Source organism: Trifolium pratense, linkage group LG7, assembly GCF_020283565.1.
Source record: "Trifolium pratense cultivar HEN17-A07 linkage group LG7, ARS_RC_1.1, whole genome shotgun sequence".
NCBI classification, from domain to species: domain Eukaryota; kingdom Viridiplantae; phylum Streptophyta; class Magnoliopsida; order Fabales; family Fabaceae; genus Trifolium; species Trifolium pratense.
The window spans coordinates 30,785,469-30,803,116 of NC_060065.1; the positions used below are offsets into that span (position 1 = coordinate 30,785,469).

The 17,648-nt window shown below is 31.9% G+C and overlaps 2 protein-coding genes across 2 annotated transcripts; both read right to left on the reverse strand.

Annotated features, from left to right (window-relative positions):
* Positions 1 to 1,455: 1,455 nt before the first annotated feature.
* On the reverse strand, positions 1,456 to 6,471 carry LOC123896805 (histidinol dehydrogenase, chloroplastic). The gene is made up of 13 exons (XM_045947183.1): positions 6,188 to 6,471; positions 6,026 to 6,078; positions 5,857 to 5,929; positions 5,075 to 5,176; positions 4,512 to 4,613; positions 4,338 to 4,409; positions 4,192 to 4,254; positions 4,005 to 4,046; positions 3,358 to 3,417; positions 3,133 to 3,243; positions 2,531 to 2,701; positions 2,069 to 2,159; positions 1,456 to 1,950 (listed from the first exon to the last, which is right to left on the reverse strand). The coding sequence occupies exons 1-13, from the start codon at positions 6,413 to 6,415 to the stop codon at positions 1,673 to 1,675; spliced, it is 1,446 nt and encodes a 481-aa protein (XP_045803139.1). The 5' UTR covers positions 6,416 to 6,471; the 3' UTR covers positions 1,456 to 1,672.
* Positions 6,472 to 8,881: 2,410 nt separating this feature from the next.
* Positions 8,882 to 12,347, reverse strand: LOC123897954 (protein POLLENLESS 3-like). Its single transcript, XM_045948789.1, has 5 exons — positions 11,907 to 12,347; positions 11,244 to 11,456; positions 10,523 to 10,740; positions 9,626 to 10,431; positions 8,882 to 9,528 (listed from the first exon to the last, which is right to left on the reverse strand). Exons 1-5 carry the CDS (start codon positions 12,108 to 12,110, stop codon positions 9,176 to 9,178), a joined length of 1,794 nt encoding a protein of 597 aa, XP_045804745.1. The 5' UTR covers positions 12,111 to 12,347; the 3' UTR covers positions 8,882 to 9,175.
* Between the last annotated feature and the right edge of the window lie 5,301 nt (positions 12,348 to 17,648).

Consider the following 17,648-nt stretch of genomic DNA (forward strand, 5'->3'; position numbering starts at 1 on the left):
CGAATATTCTCCATGTTCCTTGCATACGATAAGGTTTCACTTAGAAATAGAATGTCAGGTTTGTGGATCCGGACAAGCCCACGAAGATTTGGAATTGCACTCGGGTGGCTCAGTCCCCGGCAATTCCAACTAAGTATTATCATTGGTACAGTCCCACCAACAACTAAATGCTACCAACAACTAAATTCCAGTTGTAAGCAAATCAGCCATGAATTGGATACACCAATAGCCAATAAAGGCAGAAAACAAACGACCACAACAGGAATCAAATCAGAGGAGATAAGGAATCCTGCCGAATCGACGATCAAAACACTCACAGAGGAACCCTAATGGAGCAACCCAGGAGCGACAACTGTAATAACAAGATTAAAACTTGAAAACATGAAAATACCGTGCAGAATTTCCATGAATAAGGAGGGTATGGTAACAACATCGGTCGAAGACAGCGGCGACGACGAAGATGGACTACATGAGAACGCAGATTTTGTTACTCAGAATCTCGACTGATACCGATTTAGATCAAAGCGGACTCGGCGGCGGAGATAGGACTGCAGGTTGTTGAAGATTGACGGCGGCGGTGGAATCGTTCGATCGTTGTTGAAGATTGACGGCGGCGGTGGAATTGGTCTAAAATGTATTTTCAGATCCGATGATTTAAAACACACCATCTGTTCCTTGAATTTGCATCTTGTCTCTGTTTTTCAGATTTTATTTTAAACTTCGCTATTTGGTGTTTTACAATGGAAGATCATTGTACAAGGATTCAAATGAATTCTATGGTCGCTTTAAATTGTATAGAAGTGGGGAATGTGGAATTCAAACTATAATATCTAAAATAATATTTTTTGTATTTTTTCAACTGAATTAACCGAATTAAAATGCATTTGCGTACTAGTCTCCATGCACATGTCAACAACCAATTTTAACTAAAAGCGCTGACGTAACTAATTTGTATGGCGTGAAATCTACCTATATTCACTTTTTTTTTTTTACAATATATGAAAATTAAAATTATTTATAAACAAAAATCATGTTACCACTCCCCCATTCTCCTTCCTTCCACGTCAAACCTTCAATTAAAATTGTTTTTAAAATTTTCTTTAAAAATAAAGGTGAATTTCTACGTCAGCAAATACATGAAGACTCCACATCATAAAAATTAACCGTGTCAGTGTTTTTTGGTCAAAATATATATACACAGGGGACTAGTAAATGCAAAAAGGATAAAGTTGAGGCCTGGGTCAAAATTGTTCATTTTTAACTTCAGAAGTCAAAATTGCACAATTGTAAAATATTATAGGCAAAATAAACTAGCCTTGATTTGAGTGGATTTCTCATTTCAGTTGTCTCTTGTTTGAAGAAATGACACTATCCAATGTATATGAAGCAAAGATATTCAGATATATCAAGGGACTGGATGAGGTGAGAGGTCCAGTGGAATTTTGATCACTCAAATCAAAACAATTAATACTATTTATTAAATTATTATTACTATTTATTAAATTATTATTATAGTATATAAGTGCAGCTATTAGTACAAAGATGTAGAATGGAAACTGTTTAGCTACTAATGGTACACAAATCTAGCCATCTATGTAATATCATCAATCAAATGGCTCAAAACTTGGCATAAATTTAGAGCAAATAACAGCTTGCAAATGATTTATGTGGATCATCTTGAAACCTGTCTGGCTTCTATGTCCTGAAGTCTCAAGGTAACGGCTCGCTTGTGTGCTTCAAGCCCTTCAACTTCAGCCATGGTTTCTACATACGGTCCAAGTTTTCTTAGACCTTCCTCGGTAAGAGACTGCACAGTAATGTACTTGAGGAAAGAGTCCAATGACACACCGCTGTACATTCTTGCATATCCATAAGTAGGAAGGACATGGTTTGTCCCACTTGCGTAATCACCAACACTCTCCGGTGTCCACGGTCCTAAAAACACAGAACCTGCCGAGGAAATTATCAAGGACAAATGTATTTAGAATTGGATCCTCTAAGAGATTGCAGAACACAGACACACAAAAAGGCACCAACAATAAAGAACACGAAGACTATTTATTATTACCTGCATTCTCGATAAAACTCTCCCACTTCTCTGCATCTTTCACATTGATAATTAAATGCTCGGGTGCATACATGTTTGAGAAAGTGATAGCCTGGAAGATGCAAACGTAACTTTTACTTCTAAAACTCCAATACATATTGTTTGTAGATTGAGACTTAACAAGCTAAAGGAGTAGTACTTAAGGGCCTGCTTGAGAGACTGTTTGAGAGAGCTTGACATGTCCATAAGCTATTTTCATCTTATTTCCATAAGCTCTCCATGATAGCTTATGAAAAACAATTTGACTCTATTTTATCTTGTGTTATAAAAATAGCTTATACATAAGCACTTTTATGATAAGCATTTATGTTATAATTATACTGTAACTTATAAGTGTTTAATTAAGCTCCTTATCCAAACAAGGCCTAACTCATCAACCTGCTTTTAGTGGTTATAGACAGAAACTTGGACAAAAAGACTGACCTCAAGCATATCCCGTGCATGCACGATAAAACTGTGGCTTAGTGCTTTCGCAGCAAATTCGCCTCTTGGAAGACTCTGACACTGCTTGCTGAGTTCCTCCTGAATTGCATTCTGATCCACACCATCTCCAGCAATCACAAGAACAACCTGACTATCAGGGCCATGCTCAGCCTGAAATTGTAAATTAGTTTTAAGGATATTAGCAAACGTACAAGGAAGCCAATACGGTAAGGAGTAAAATTAGTGTTCTCTTGTTTATTTGTGTATCCAAAATTGACTAATAGAACTCTGATGTTTATCAGATTCCACACATATAAATTAAGTGCTCCTGTAAGCCATCTCCTTGGTTTATAAGCTATCTAGATATTAGTGATTAATCATCAACTGATTCTTATGTTGAATCTGTGACAAATATTGTGGATCCTATATTGAATTTTGGAATCATAATGTAGAAAATGGAAATAGAAGCTTTAAGAATAATGTATAAATTACAATAGAATATACAGGTATAGTTTCTAAGAGGATGAAAAAGATAACAATTTTCATTGTGAAAAGTGAATAATGGTTGTAAACCAAATTGGAGAGTTTAAAACTCATTAAACCTGAGAAAGCAAATCAGCAGCTATGTGCGATGGAATTGCATGCTTGTCTGCAATGACTAAAACTTCGGATGGACCAGCCGGCATGTCAATCGAAACCATTGCTTCACTGTTCTGCAGAAGATTTTGAAAAAGAGAAGAGAAAGAAACTTTTAGATTCAAATTATGAAATGGAATAGTGGAAATGGATGCAAATCAAGAGATACAAATGTTAAATATCAAACACACTTGAAGTATCATTTTTGCAGCTGTGACATATTGATTTCCAGGGCCGAAAATCTTCTCAACCTGCAAAAGTTCATCATAAATTCACAATTAGAAATTCACGGTTAGAATGAAAGAATCAAATCCTAACATTTTTTATTAGGATTAGAATTGGCCTAAGAAGCACGAACACCAGATATGATGTATCCTGGTTACCAGGTGGTATTGATTAGGCAGCGAGATTTATGTTACCGTTGATATAAATTAAGATAAAGTCAAGACATTTAAGTTATCAATAGGGGGTGACACTGACAAGTTCAAGTACAGAGCACCTATCAAATCCTAATATCTATTATTAGGATTAGAATGAGCCTAAGAAGCACAGATACCAGATATGACAGACATAGACACTGACTTGATGTATCTTGGTCGCCAGGTATTGATTAGGCAGCGAGATTTATGTTACCATTAACGATAACTATTAACGATAACTTAAGAACATGTCAAGACATTTAACTTATTAACAGGGGGTGAGACGTTCAATGACAGAGCACCTATCACAGCCAGGATGAAACTCACTATATATAATCATGTATTAGAATATGATATACTAATACACACGAAAAAAATAACAAGAAATGTATAAAGATGAATTAAATGAAAAGCCGAACCTTGGGACAAGTTTCTGTTCCCCAAGCCATAGCAGATATGGCCTACAATTGAGAAAATTTTCATATTAAGCATTGTTTAATTAATAACACAATGATACAAATATATAAAAATTAATCTGACAAAAATGATAATATATTCAAATTACAAAACCAGATAAGGTTTATGGTATATTATCATGCATCAAACCTGTGCTCCTCCGGCTTTGAGAAGGTGAGTCACGCCAGCCTTCTTTGCACAATACAGTACCTCCTGCAGAATGACAATAGTCAGACTCCGAAGAACAAAACATTACATCATAATTATTATAAATTTTATACGATCTAGACAAATACCTTGCATGTTGAGCCATCCTGAGTGGGAGGATTTGCAAGAACAATAGTCTTACATCCTGCAATTTGTGCAGGCTGGTATATAGAAAACAATTAAGATTCAGCTAAATCTCGAAACCTAAATAAACTATAGAACTTTAAAAACAAAAGAGCTAATGAAATGTCCTTTCAACTTACAACTGCAAGCATCAAAGCCGTTGAAGGCAATACAGCAGTTCCCCCTGGAACATAAAGACCCACGGAATTAATACTTCTTGCAACTCTCTTGCATTGGACTCCCTGAATTTTCGCAAAAACTCAAGACTCACATAAATAAGATATTATTGGGGAACACTAAAAACCAAGAATTAACAAGCATTTGAGGCATGGTAATGAAATGACAAGAAATTATTGACAAAAACATACACAAAGACGAGGATTCAAAAGATGAGGAAGCCTATCATCAAAACTGGACAAGATAACCTACTACTCATTTTGATCTTTTTAGTATTATTTAATTATTCCTAGATAATGCCGAAAGCATCTACTTCTCGACATGTAAATTGGCAAGAGGAAACCATAAGTGACACATCTAATGAAACAGCAATATAATGGTATCTAATTAAAACCACTGAATATTTCAAATTTCAACTTAATGATACATAACAGTATGCTTAAAACTCTCAATTCAGTCTTGAAACATAAGCCCCTAATTTATCAATCCAACCAAACCTAAAAAGTGAGAATGAGGATTAACATACTTTCATATTCTCAACACTTTTCTCAGGTGACTTCTGAGCAGCATGAAATGCATAAATATTGCTGTAGGCGACATCGAAAGCTTCCTTAATAGCTGGATCAAGCTGCAAAATGACAGAAAAACAAAAAACATTAGCATCCACACCATTATTATCCAGTAACTAATACAAACACATAACAGAAATGTTATTTTCACATCAATTTGTGACGAAAAAATTCAACAACTTCTTAAATAGGTAACGCGATTCACGCACACAGTTAATGAAGTGTTATATTTGGTTGATAGATATATCAGGTGTCACAAGTTATTAACCATCTACCAAACTTTATCAACCAAAAATTTAAATGCAATTAACCTTAATTTTCAAGTGTTCAAATCTAAATGTAGCTCGAACACCTTAAATCATGGTTAACAATGTTCACATACGTACTTAAAAAATGTTCAAATCACTGAAGCACGGACACGGGACACTCCTCAGATTAGGTGTGTCCCAGTGTCGGACACACCGACACGACACCGACACTTAAAATTACATTGAATTGTGTCATTTTCTCATATTATTATCGGTGTTGACGAGTCATGTCCGTGTATGTGTCCATGCTTCATAAATAAATGATTAATTAGGTTCAATTGATGGCTAATAAGTTATCCAATCTCAATATACCCATTAAGATTTAAGCACTCATCAAACTCCATTAACCATTCAAAAATTGCAACAAAAAAACACATTTATGAATTAAAAAAATACACAAGTTGAAGACTTGCAAAAAAAAAATAGTATACCACTGGGTCAGGAAGGTCAGAAACAAGTTCAACAATCTTATCTAAATCAACGTTGTCAAACTTTGAAGTATATCTACAAACAAACAAAAAAACACAAACTTCAAATGTTAATCCAATTAAAATACAACAGAAATATAAATAAATTAAACAATTAAGATTGAGAATTAACTGTTTAACAGCTTCATCTCCTTTATTATGAACATCATCAACAATGGGGTTGACCTGAAAGAAAAAAGAAAAAAAGCAAAAAGGAATAATTTTTAAGAATAAAAAAGAAAACCCATTTGAGAGAGAATAAAAAGGTTGAAGAAAAAGAATGGGAAACACTTACAACGTTGAAAATGGAAGTGAAATCGATGCGAGGACGAGATTTGAGGGAGAGAAGTTGTGTTTGAGTGAGGTTTGATAAATGATAGGTTTTGATTGTGTAGGCCATTGAAATTGAGCAGCGTGTGCGGTAAGTGGTGTTGGTAAGAGAGAAGGAGAAGGTTCTGTTGTTGGTGGCAGGTTGAGGAATGAAGAAGGGTCTGATGTTAGAAGATGTAAGCGCAGACTTCATCTTCCTTCTTCTGTGACTCACTATCTTTCTTACTCTGTTCTTCGTCACTTGTTCACTACACACTATTCAGCTTTTGACTATTTAATTACTATTTTACCCTTTTTTTTTATAGAACCTTTTATTTTATTTTATTTTATTTTTTATTGTAATCATCTTAGAATATTGCTAAATTAATTGTTTTTAAAAATTAAAATCCAACCAAATTAAGAGTTTAATTGATATGATTAATTGTTTTTAAGAAATGAAATCCCCAAATTAATTGGGTTAAAATGCTTTACCAATATCAAACTTTTCATTTAATACAAATTAGCTTTTATTTTGTTGATTATTTGATTTATTAAATCTTATTTTTGTTTTATTGTTATTATCTATATCTATATCTATCTATCTATCTATCTATCTATCTATCTATCTATCTATCTATCTATCTATATATATATATATATAAAATATAAATAAAATATAAATTCCTAAATAGTTCTCCTAACCCTAATCTACTTAGACCAATCAAATTGTTTCATTTAGCCACATCATCTATTTAAATCCAATTAAATCACTCTACAATGTCACATCATATCTACTTATATTATTATTATTATTATTATTATTATTATTATTATTATTATTATTATTATTGTCATCTCTATACTTTTCATATTCTACATTTATATACTTACGGCTTTTTAATATACACTCACTCAAGCCTTTACTTATTTTGGCGAATATAATAATTTTTGCTTACTATATTATAATAAGGAGAATACAAAAATACACATTAATTAACTTTGTAACTCCCGGTAATATATTTTTCATCTCTTAAGTCACCATTCAATTTTCATTCTTTGGACTCTTCTATCAATATTTTAATATATGTTACAATTATTTTAATTTGTATCTTATTCATATTTTCCTAACTAACCATTACGAATGTTAGAAACAAATATTTTCATCCCCTGATGCTCAATCATATGCTTAACAAGATTACCATTTGTTTTTTTTGGTTGAATGTGAGAATAGATTTTTTCATGTCTTATATTTGCAATTTCTCTTTCCATTATCTTGTCTCTTCATGTTTTGTGCATCAGGTATAAATACTTATGTTATTTTCTAAAACCATGATTTGTTGTAGTTATTTTATTTTTTACTAAAATTAACTTTTTGCATAACAAATAAAATTAAGAGAATTTCACATTTTTTGTTTGTTGCATATCATACATTCAACTTTTGTATTGCACATCATTTATAGGTTTAGTTTTTTTTTGGAAGGATTTATAGGTTTAGTTAAGTGTTACTGTATATGTGTATTCATATTTTATTATGATACAAATTAAATAATATATACTTTATTTTTAATTGAATTATGTAATAGTTGTTTTACTTTCCTTTCCTTTTTTATTTGTTCATTTTTTTTATTGATATACTTATTTTTATAATTTTTTATTTTAGGCTTTGGGTCATCATCTCTTACTCAAAAGAACTGAACTGTGAGGTTGATGCTCTTCACATATGTCCCTTTGGGATATTTTTAAAAGGTATGCACCCTTTAATTTTATTTATTTTATTTGAGTTTTTCTAATTCTGTCACTATTTATATGCCAATTGTGTGACTTAGATTTTGCCACATATCTTTTCATCCAATCATTTGTGTGTTTTGAAATAGATTTATATGTTGTGCGGAGATATATCCTATTACTCCTATATATATATAAATTTTAGATAGTTATTCTGTTACTCATGTAAAGTAAACCATAATCTTATACCAATAATATTCCTTCATTTAACCACATCAGTCACTTACAAGTTACAATGCCACATCATTTCTCCTTAGAAAATAAATCTTTTGAATATCGGATTCTCTATTTTATTATTATTATTTTGATAATATTTAATGTTTTAGTTTTATGCAATTGTAAAATAAAAACAATCGCAGCACGGGTAAGGTTCTAGTTGTTGAAGTATACTATATTATATTACATTTTTTGAAAATATTATATATTATTTAAATACAAATTTTCACATTTTAAAAGCCCTTCATGGAGTCAGGAAAAAAGTCATTATTTATGATAAAATTAATCAGAGTTTAACACAAAAAAAATAAAAAAATCAGAATAATATTGATTGGAGAAAGTAATAAATTTATAAAAAAAACTAATCACAAATATTTTTATCTAAATTAAAATACCCTCAAGTAAAGTACACAGGTAACTTGCTTGTTTAAATAATTTATATTAGTTTTGTCAAAAAAATTATATTAGTACTCAGCAGCATTTTTTTTCTTTGAAATGTAAAAGGAGCAATGCACAAGACTACTAATGTAATGAAACTATTCAAATTCAAATTGAAGCTCCATCAAAATAATCTATTTAAATAAGTATTGAATCATATATAAGCAATGAAACTATGTAAATACTGAGTTATTAGAGTGTATCAAAATCAGTATATCAAAATCACTATTGTATAGTTGTATTAGTATATAGCACAAGTAATGAAGCTATTCAAATCTGTGTGTACAAGAAAAATCTCCACTCTTTCAGTTTCAATACAATTGATGAAATTATTTTACAGTATATGGAATCATCAACACAATGAATATCAATCAAAGAATAAGCTAAGCTAAACTACTAATCAAACAAAAAATCCCTTCCATTCAATGCTTAACCATGATTATCCTCTAATCAAAAAAGCCAATAAAATCTTAAGGACATTTGGTCACTTCATGAGACAAATAAATCTTATGGCAAAAGTTTATTTCAGGTTTCATCATGAAGGAGTAATATCCTCAAAAACCTGTAACCTGACTCTCCTTGTTTCACTTGTCATTTCCGGATTCATAAACAACGAACGCCTTACCGCTGGATTCCTCGACCAACTATCATTCACAGGTGTACCATTATATCCATCTTTCAACTTTAATAACTCAAGATTTTTGCTTAAACTTCCGGTTTCGCGAGAAGGAGGTTGATAGACTATGTTTGAGTTTTCATTTTCATTACGAAACACTTCAGCATCAAAATTTGAATATCCATTATTCTTATAGAACAATTCATATTCTTCATATTGTTGTTCTTCTTCCACCATATCTGCCCAACTTTTCTTCTGCTCCGGCTTTTTTCCTGCAGATTCATACGAAGATTGTTAAACAAGTTACTGTCAAAAAAATCGGTATCATATCATATGAATTAGTATTTTAATATAGAGATTTTTCACTACCTTGATTTTGGTCTGTTGTATCAACAGAAGCTGAAAACCTTTCACTGGCTCCATTCATATCAGATTTGCTGTTTTCATTCTTTGCGAATTTCATAGCTGCTTCTGTGTTCAAAGGATGTATCGAACCAGAACCGAAAACTGTTGTTGTATTTCCTTGTTTTACTGTTGTTTTAGGTCCATATTTTACTACAGTGGTATCATCTTCTGGTGTCCTTGTCCTCCAATTTCCATCGATATGCGGAAGAGACTCATTCGGTGCCAAGTTTGGCTTAATTATGTAAGGAACCTTCTCATTAGGATAACTCACAGATGAAGGTTTAGAATCAGAATGATTAGTGAAACCCCATGAAGGTTTTTTTGGTTTTGTGTAAGGAGGAACCTTCGCAGGATCAGGAGACTCGTATAATCTTCTCCTAGCATGAGAATGATGAGATTCTTTGACATCTAACCAATTATTTTCTGTCCTACTTTTAGCCGTATCAGTGTTCTTTCCACTTGAGTTCTCCGAATTCGGTGTGGAGTACTGTGATGACATATTCCTCCCTGAAAATTTCTGACTTTCATTAAATTTATTATCTCCTTTATCTTTGACTGAATCCATTGATGGTGCTGTTGACTCCATCTCCTGCAGCATTTGCATTGCGCGTTCATAAGACTTGACGAAAGAATCGTCCATCTTTCTGTTTTTTGTCGCCGTGGTTACTGCTTGAAGTAGAAATCTTGCTTCTGTAATCTTGTTCATTTGCATCAAACATATCGCCAAATTGCACTGTTTGTTCCTATCAACCTCAAAGGAAAGTGCTTTTCTGCATAAACAAAAAAGCAAGAAATTATTATTACATTTCTCTATAAAGTAAAAACAAGGAATTATTATTATTACATTTCTGAAAAACTGACCTATAATGTTCTTCAGAGGTTTTATAGTCGCCCTTTTGCAAGTAAGCCCAAGCCAAGTTCCCGAGTATCCTTGAAATCTCTTGTTCAGCAGTTATTTGAACTTTCTTTCCTTGAGATCTTGCTTGTTTTGTTGACCTTCCTACAAATGTCATACCATCTTCAATTTGCTTCAACTTGTGATGAAGCATCTCAATCTCTTCATCAGCCCTTCCAGACCTCTATAAAAGAACATACACACATACATAAGCTGTTAACAACATTATAGCCAAAATTCTAGATGTTTCTACCTACAAGTTTTTTCTAAACTAATTCTAGGATTTGAAGGTCCTGGTCCTCTAAATTTCAACTTTCTTGTAAGCTTATTTTCTCACTCAAATAATCATCAATAGACTGAAACATAATGGACACGACACTGATACATGCATGGACACAGACACTAACACATAGACATCGGCAATGAAAATAGAAAATAGAAATCATCGAGTGTAACATGTGTTGGTGGCAGACATCAAACACGCCTATGCTATGTAGCTAATAGAGTCTATTACAAGGCACAAAAGACAAATATATAAGATTCTTGCAAGACAAGTTACTTGACAAGCTTATCTAAGAGAACACAGCCTCATCATTAAAATCAAATGCATATGTTGAGGAAATTAACTAAATTAGGGCCTAGTAAAATCAAGAAGCAAAAGCAAAAAGAGAATCTTTGGTTCCTTACCTTATAGAGTTCAACCAAGATGTTGTCAAGAGATTCCTGAGAATCAGAAGGGCACAGATGTCGGAAAGATTTGATCGCTTCAATTGCCTCATCAGACCGGTTCAGTTGCTTCATAACTAAGGCCATGTCTTTCAAGGCACTTTCAACGCGATCGCCAGCATTAATGGCAGCCCAGAAAAGGGAAATTGCTCTACCCGGATCTTTTTCCACTAACTGTAAATTCAATAATTCAGATTCACAATCATTGAACAAAAACCAATAAAGAAAATTAACTCATAAAAATCACTTCAAAACTTAACATTTCAAATTCTCCTTTTTCAAACAACATGAATTCTATACAAATAACCACACATTCCTAAACCCCTCAAAATCCATCAAAATTAAACCAACTGTAATTGAATTATTCAGATTTCACAATCATATAAACACAAAAAAACTATGAAAAAAATAATCTGACAAAAATCACTTCAAAACTGAAAATTCAACTTTTCTTTTCATAATTCAAAATTGATAACAAAAACCCATCAAAGAAAGAAAACATTTTTCAGATAAAAATCAGAACTTTCTTTCACTCAAAAGAAAAAAAACCAAGAATCAAAACAAATAAACCAAGAACAGCATGACCCAGAAGAAAAAACCAATAAAAATTGAAACTTTCTTTACCTGAACCTGTTTAGCCTTAACATAAGGAGAATCTCCAGAAGGAACCTTATGAATTACATGAAAAAGATCATCTTTATTGACAGAAGCAGGTGATTTCTTTCTCTCTGAAAAAGGAACAGTAGGAGAACGTAAAGGCTTTGAAGAATTCTTCCACGATGAAGGTGGCGTCATGTACTTCGCCGGAGAGTTTCTTTCAAACGTCATTCTGATAAGAAACTTTCAAGTTTCAACCAAATAGCCAAAGGTTGAAGAATGAAGAATTCTTCAAAGGGTTGTTTGTTCCCACTTTTTCTTCTTCTTTTTCTTCTTGCTTTCAAAAATGGTTGAAGGGTTTGGAAGAAAAAGAGAAAAAGAATGGAAATTTATTGAGAGAGGAAAGGGAGATACAGTAACAGTAGCAATGAGTGTTGCGCAATGATAGAAAGTGAATGAAAAAACGTTGTGGAAAATTTGTAAAAGAAACTAGCCGTTTTATATTTACTAGCCGTTAGAGTTATTGGGCTAACGTTTCACTATTTTTGCACCTTTTCTGTTTGGGCTTTAACGTTTGAGCCCATTATAACTTTTTTTTTTATCATTGATTTTGTGTAAAAAAAAAAATGACCCTGGTTGACTCACGTTAATTGTCGTTAAATCATCTCTAATAAATCTCATATGTTTATTTCAGATCAGATGACTAAGATTGATTATGTGTCACTAAGTACAAATTTTTTTTTTTTCAGGTAGCCTAGTGACTTGAAATTTCATCTTTAAAGATGGATAAATGAAATGTCCGGGGTTCGAACCCCGGCTCTTGCATATAAAATGTTGATGTCCTTACCAACTGAGTTAAGCTTATTAGGACAGTACAACCTATTTCTTTATTTCTTCATGATTCATTACCTTTAAACTGAAAATGAAAAATCAACTCTAAATATTTTCTATAAGGAAAAAAAAAAGAAACAGAAGATGAAACTGAGCCTGTTATCTTATTTTCGACCTACTACTTATTTCACATTTTGTATCGTCCATCTCTCAATTTATTAGCTGCATAACACAAAAATGCTACCTTTGTCGCACCCATATCTGTCATGAGTCCACCATGTGCTCCTATACGAGCATCACCCTCGAGTACTTTTCACATTTTATATCATCCATCTACTCAATTCATTAGCCGCATAACACAAAAACCTACCTTTGTCACACTCATCCGTCGTTACTCCGCCGTGTGCCCCTAGACGAGCATCGCCCTTGGGTACTTTTCACATTTTACATCCTCCATCTACTCAATTCATTAGCCGCATAACACAAAAACCCTACATTTGCCACACCCATCCTTCACGACTCTATGTGCTGGGTACTTGTTCTTTTATCTCTTTATGTTTTATTTCTAGATTCCATTTTCTTGGGTCTCTTTTCCATTTGATTTCATTTTTAATATTGTTGTTGTATTATTGTTAAATTTTAGTATTTTATAAGAGTTTAATTGATATGCACCGACGGTGTAAAATAGTTTTACACGACCGTCCAATAAATAACCATCATTTTGCCATGTCATGTCAAGAAAGTGGGGTGATGTGGCGGAAAACATGATTGATATTGGTTGACAGTGTAAAATTATTTTACGCCGTCGGTACATATCAATTAAATCCATTTTATAAACTATAACTATATATTACTTTTCGGGTGAAATGTTTTTTTTATTGATTTGGTGTGAATGATACATTGTTACAAAATTTGGTGCAAGCAAATGATTTGAAGGGTTTAATGTGCAAAAATTACTATTCAAATTTAGGATTTTTCTTGTGTTTCAGTTTATTTATCATTTCTAAAATTAAATCTAATCAAACGATTTTATATAAAAAAAATGCATGATGTATTAACTAGAGGATAGAATATGGATGATGATGATGTACAAAACCATACTAGTATATTGGAAACAAAGGGAAGATGTTTATTATCTTGCAAAAGTTGTGCACTAGTATTTTCATATTGTTCTTTAAAGTGACTCATTCTCACTGTTGTGGTCTTAAGGTGAATATGTATCCATGATCAACAAAGATCTAATATTATAAAGGGTATGTTTGTTATAGATTTTTTCAAAATGGAATTTTGTAGTGTTAAATAATTTTGAGTAAAAAATATTTACAAAGAAATTTTTTACAGCCATGCTATATGGCACGACGGCCTTGTCGTTAAAATTGCACGACAGTGCTAATATAATTAATTTAAGTACTCAATAATTGGACAAAACTGGTAAGAGTGGAAATAAATAGTAAAAGAAGAGTCCATAAATTGGTGACATAGAGTGAGAACATCAATAATAATAAATTAATTTAAGTGGAAACATAAATTAATACTAAAGTAGAAACAAAGAAAAATAATTTTTTTTAGAACACTTGTCTGAGACGTATTGCATGAGTGTCTTACAGATGTCGAACATCAACATATGGAGTGTCAGAGTAAAGGAAAAAATAATTATTTTTGGACACATAATTGAGTTGTCCGACACGTGTCAGACACCGACACGGGTCTGACACCGCGACACACCTAATTATAGAGGTGTTCGTGCTTCATTGCATGTAATATGCAGGACTGTGGTTTGAACCCTAGTATTTCCATTTGGGAAAATGCATGTATAGGTCCTTAAATTATTATTATTTTTAACAAGTCAAAATGAGATATATATTAATAAGCAAAAAGTTTGAACAATCCGTGGTTTCTTTCGGTCCACACAACCCACACACAAACAAACCATATGAGTTGCATGAAGGAACGTCGTGCTCGAAGACCCGCTGAAGCAGTGAACTGAACGAAATGATCCGAAGGAGTCTGAGCAGTCACCAAAAAAGAGTCAATCAAAGAGCTGACAAGAGATCAAAGAGCGCAAAAAGTGCTGCAGGAAAGGAACAAGTGCTGAGCCGACTCAACCTCTCCTCAAATTTTTAAGTTTGTATCAGATAGGTTATTTAAGTTTTTTAAGTTACAAATTGGTCTTTTACATTTTACGTTTGTATCAGATAAGTCCTTTAAGTTTTTTAAGTAACAAATAGATCTTTTAGGTTTTACGTTTGTTACAAACAAGTCCTTTAAGTTTTACGTTTGTAACAGATATGTCGTTAAAAATAGGACCTAAATGTTAAAAATTACAAACTTAAAGGACATTTTTATTACTTGAAAATTTAAAGTACTTATATGTAACAAACGTAAAACTCAAAGGATTATAACTTAAAAAATTATAATACCTCATATAAATCAAGATAGAGTGGCACAACATCTTTTTGAATTAAATTGAATTTAAGAGAGTGATGTTGAAAAAAAAAATTAAAAAAAGTTAAGGAAGGGAGAAATTTAAGCGTCGTGCATTTAGACGACAAGCATATGTCGTGCAATTAATCATTTCTCAATTTTTTATAAAAGCTTTAAATGAAAATTTGGTTTAAATAGTTATTCTTAAAATGTTATTTTAGGTATTTGGTCATTTTATTGAAACTTTTTTTGGATATCAAAATTTCGAAAAAATCACTTAATTTTGAAGCTATTTCAAATAGATTTTCATAAAAATAATTTTTGAAATACAACTTTTTCAAAAAAAAATTGTGTTTTTGACTATGTTTGCCCAAAAATCGTTTGATAAATCATTTTGGAACATATTTTATCGACATACATCTTCATTATTTGCAAGGGTTATATAGTGCTGTCCTTGTTTCATTAAGCTCGGAGTTATGTTTCCCCTAAGGAGTATGGTTGAAGATTTTAATTGTTTTCTTTGAACTCATATTCCCAAATAATTTTTGCAAGAGTAAACATGTCAAATTTGAACTTTATGTAGAAATACCAACGTGTCAGACAATAAATGTATCTTAATCAAAATTTGAACTTTGATTCACCATATTATGAGAGTCTAACGATTGAGAAACAATTTTTTATTTAACGGTTAAAAATTTGAAAATAATCGTTGATGAAAAGTAAAAATATAACATTGATAAAATATTTTTTTTAGAAAAAATTATTATGACAATTATTAAAACCATTCACCCATTCTAAACTATGAAAAATAAAGTAGTGACTCATTTAATTACTCTCACCAACAACTATTAAAACTTTCACCAATTCTAACCTACCATACTCGATCAATATCAATAACAAATTTTTTCACTCATACTCTATAAATTTGCGAGTTCAACTTCCGTTGTCAATATGATGAATCTTTAGTAGACGATTTATAAATACTTTTATTAGTATTCGATGAATCTTTAGAGATTCAGCATGCGAGACACCAGATATGTGTACCTTTCCCAACAAAAATTTGAATTTAATTAACTAGTATATTGTGAGAGTTAACCTCTTCCGATAAACCTAATATGCGATAATTAACGAACTACGATTGATGAAAAGTTAAAATAACAATGATAAAATAAGTTCTTTTTAACTTTCACCACTAGTTTAATCTGGTTCGGGGGTCAGTTCTGACATCAAGTGACTTCAGCCTCTCCCAATCACAGTTGCAGAATAAACCAACTAACAATTGATTAAAAAAGTTTTTTTTTTAAGGCAATGATAAAATAATTTTTTTAAAAAAGCTATTCTATGAACTTAACATTATTAAAAACTTTCACCATTTTTTCTAAACTATGAAAAACTGTGAAGCCCCGATACTTTAAAAATGGTGAAGTATTGTGTCTGATACGTACTCGATACCGATACACGTCTGATACTCTTCGATACACGTATTGGAAAAGTATCGGAAATTAATATTATTTTTTTAAAAAAAATTATAACCGATACGTGTCGATACTTCTCCGATACGCGTATCGGACAATTAATGCTCTTTGATGATGGAAACATAGGAAATGAGACTGATACAATTCGTGTTTTCTCTTAAGTATTGAATATTAGAGTATGATGTTACCAACTATATCTTTGGGTAGTACTTATTTCGGAAATGCCTATTTACCCCCTGCAAAATTAGGGTTTTTTTGTTTACCCCCCTGGGCGAATTTTTTTTCTGTTTACACCCTGCAATGTCAAGATTTTTTCATTTTGCCCCCTAGATGGACAAGTGGGCATTTGTCTGTGCCTCTTTGCTGACGTGGCATGTACACGTGGAAATACATTAAATTTATATTTATTTTTAAAAATCCACATCAGCAAATATGCACAGTCAGATGCCCACTTGTCCATCTAGGGGGCAAAATGAAAAGATCTTAACATTGTAGGGGGTAAACAGAAAAAAAAAATCACACAAGAGGGTAAACGAAAAATCTCTAATTTTGTAGAGGTGTAAATAAGCATTTACCCTTCTTTTTATAAGCAAATTGTCAATATATTATATTGTTATGTTAGTTTTTCTCGTTTTCAAGACTTAAACCCTGATCTCAATTTGGGTAGTACTTAACTTAAGATATGTAATTGTTATTTGTTTGCTCAATTTGAGTAATTTGAATGTTAATTTTTTATCATTATCAATTTTAGTTATGTTTGTATATTGTGCATTTATATATATTTAATTTTAAATTTAATTTTTAAATAACGTATCACGACCGTATCGTATCGATAATTTTGAAAATTTTCCGTATCACCGTATCCATGTCGTATGGTATCGGTATCGTGTCACATATCGGGATTTCATAGATGAAAAATAAAGCATTGACTTAGTCAATTGACCTAACATATCAAAGTAGTAGTGTGTGATACTGTGATGTCATGATCTGTGCGTCTGTATCACACACACACGTTCGATTACATCAAAAAAAGCAACCA

Coding starts and splice junctions, on each gene's coding strand:
- LOC123896805 (XM_045947183.1), bottom strand. CDS start 6,415: ATGAAGTCTGCGCTTACATCTTCTAACATCAGACCCTTCTTCATTCCT. Junction 4,410..4,511: donor CGGCTTTGATGCTTGCAGTT/GTAAGTTGAAAG, acceptor TCTATATACCAG/CCTGCACAAATTGCAGGATG. Junction 4,255..4,337: donor AGGATGGCTCAACATGCAAG/GTATTTGTCTAG, acceptor GTCATTCTGCAG/GAGGTACTGTATTGTGCAAA.
- LOC123897954 (XM_045948789.1), bottom strand. CDS start 12,110: ATGACGTTTGAAAGAAACTCTCCGGCGAAGTACATGACGCCACCTTCA. Junction 10,432..10,522: donor ACCTCTGAAGAACATTATAG/GTCAGTTTTTCA, acceptor TTGTTTATGCAG/AAAAGCACTTTCCTTTGAGG. Junction 9,529..9,625: donor TACAACAGACCAAAATCAAG/GTAGTGAAAAAT, acceptor ATGAATCTGCAG/GAAAAAAGCCGGAGCAGAAG.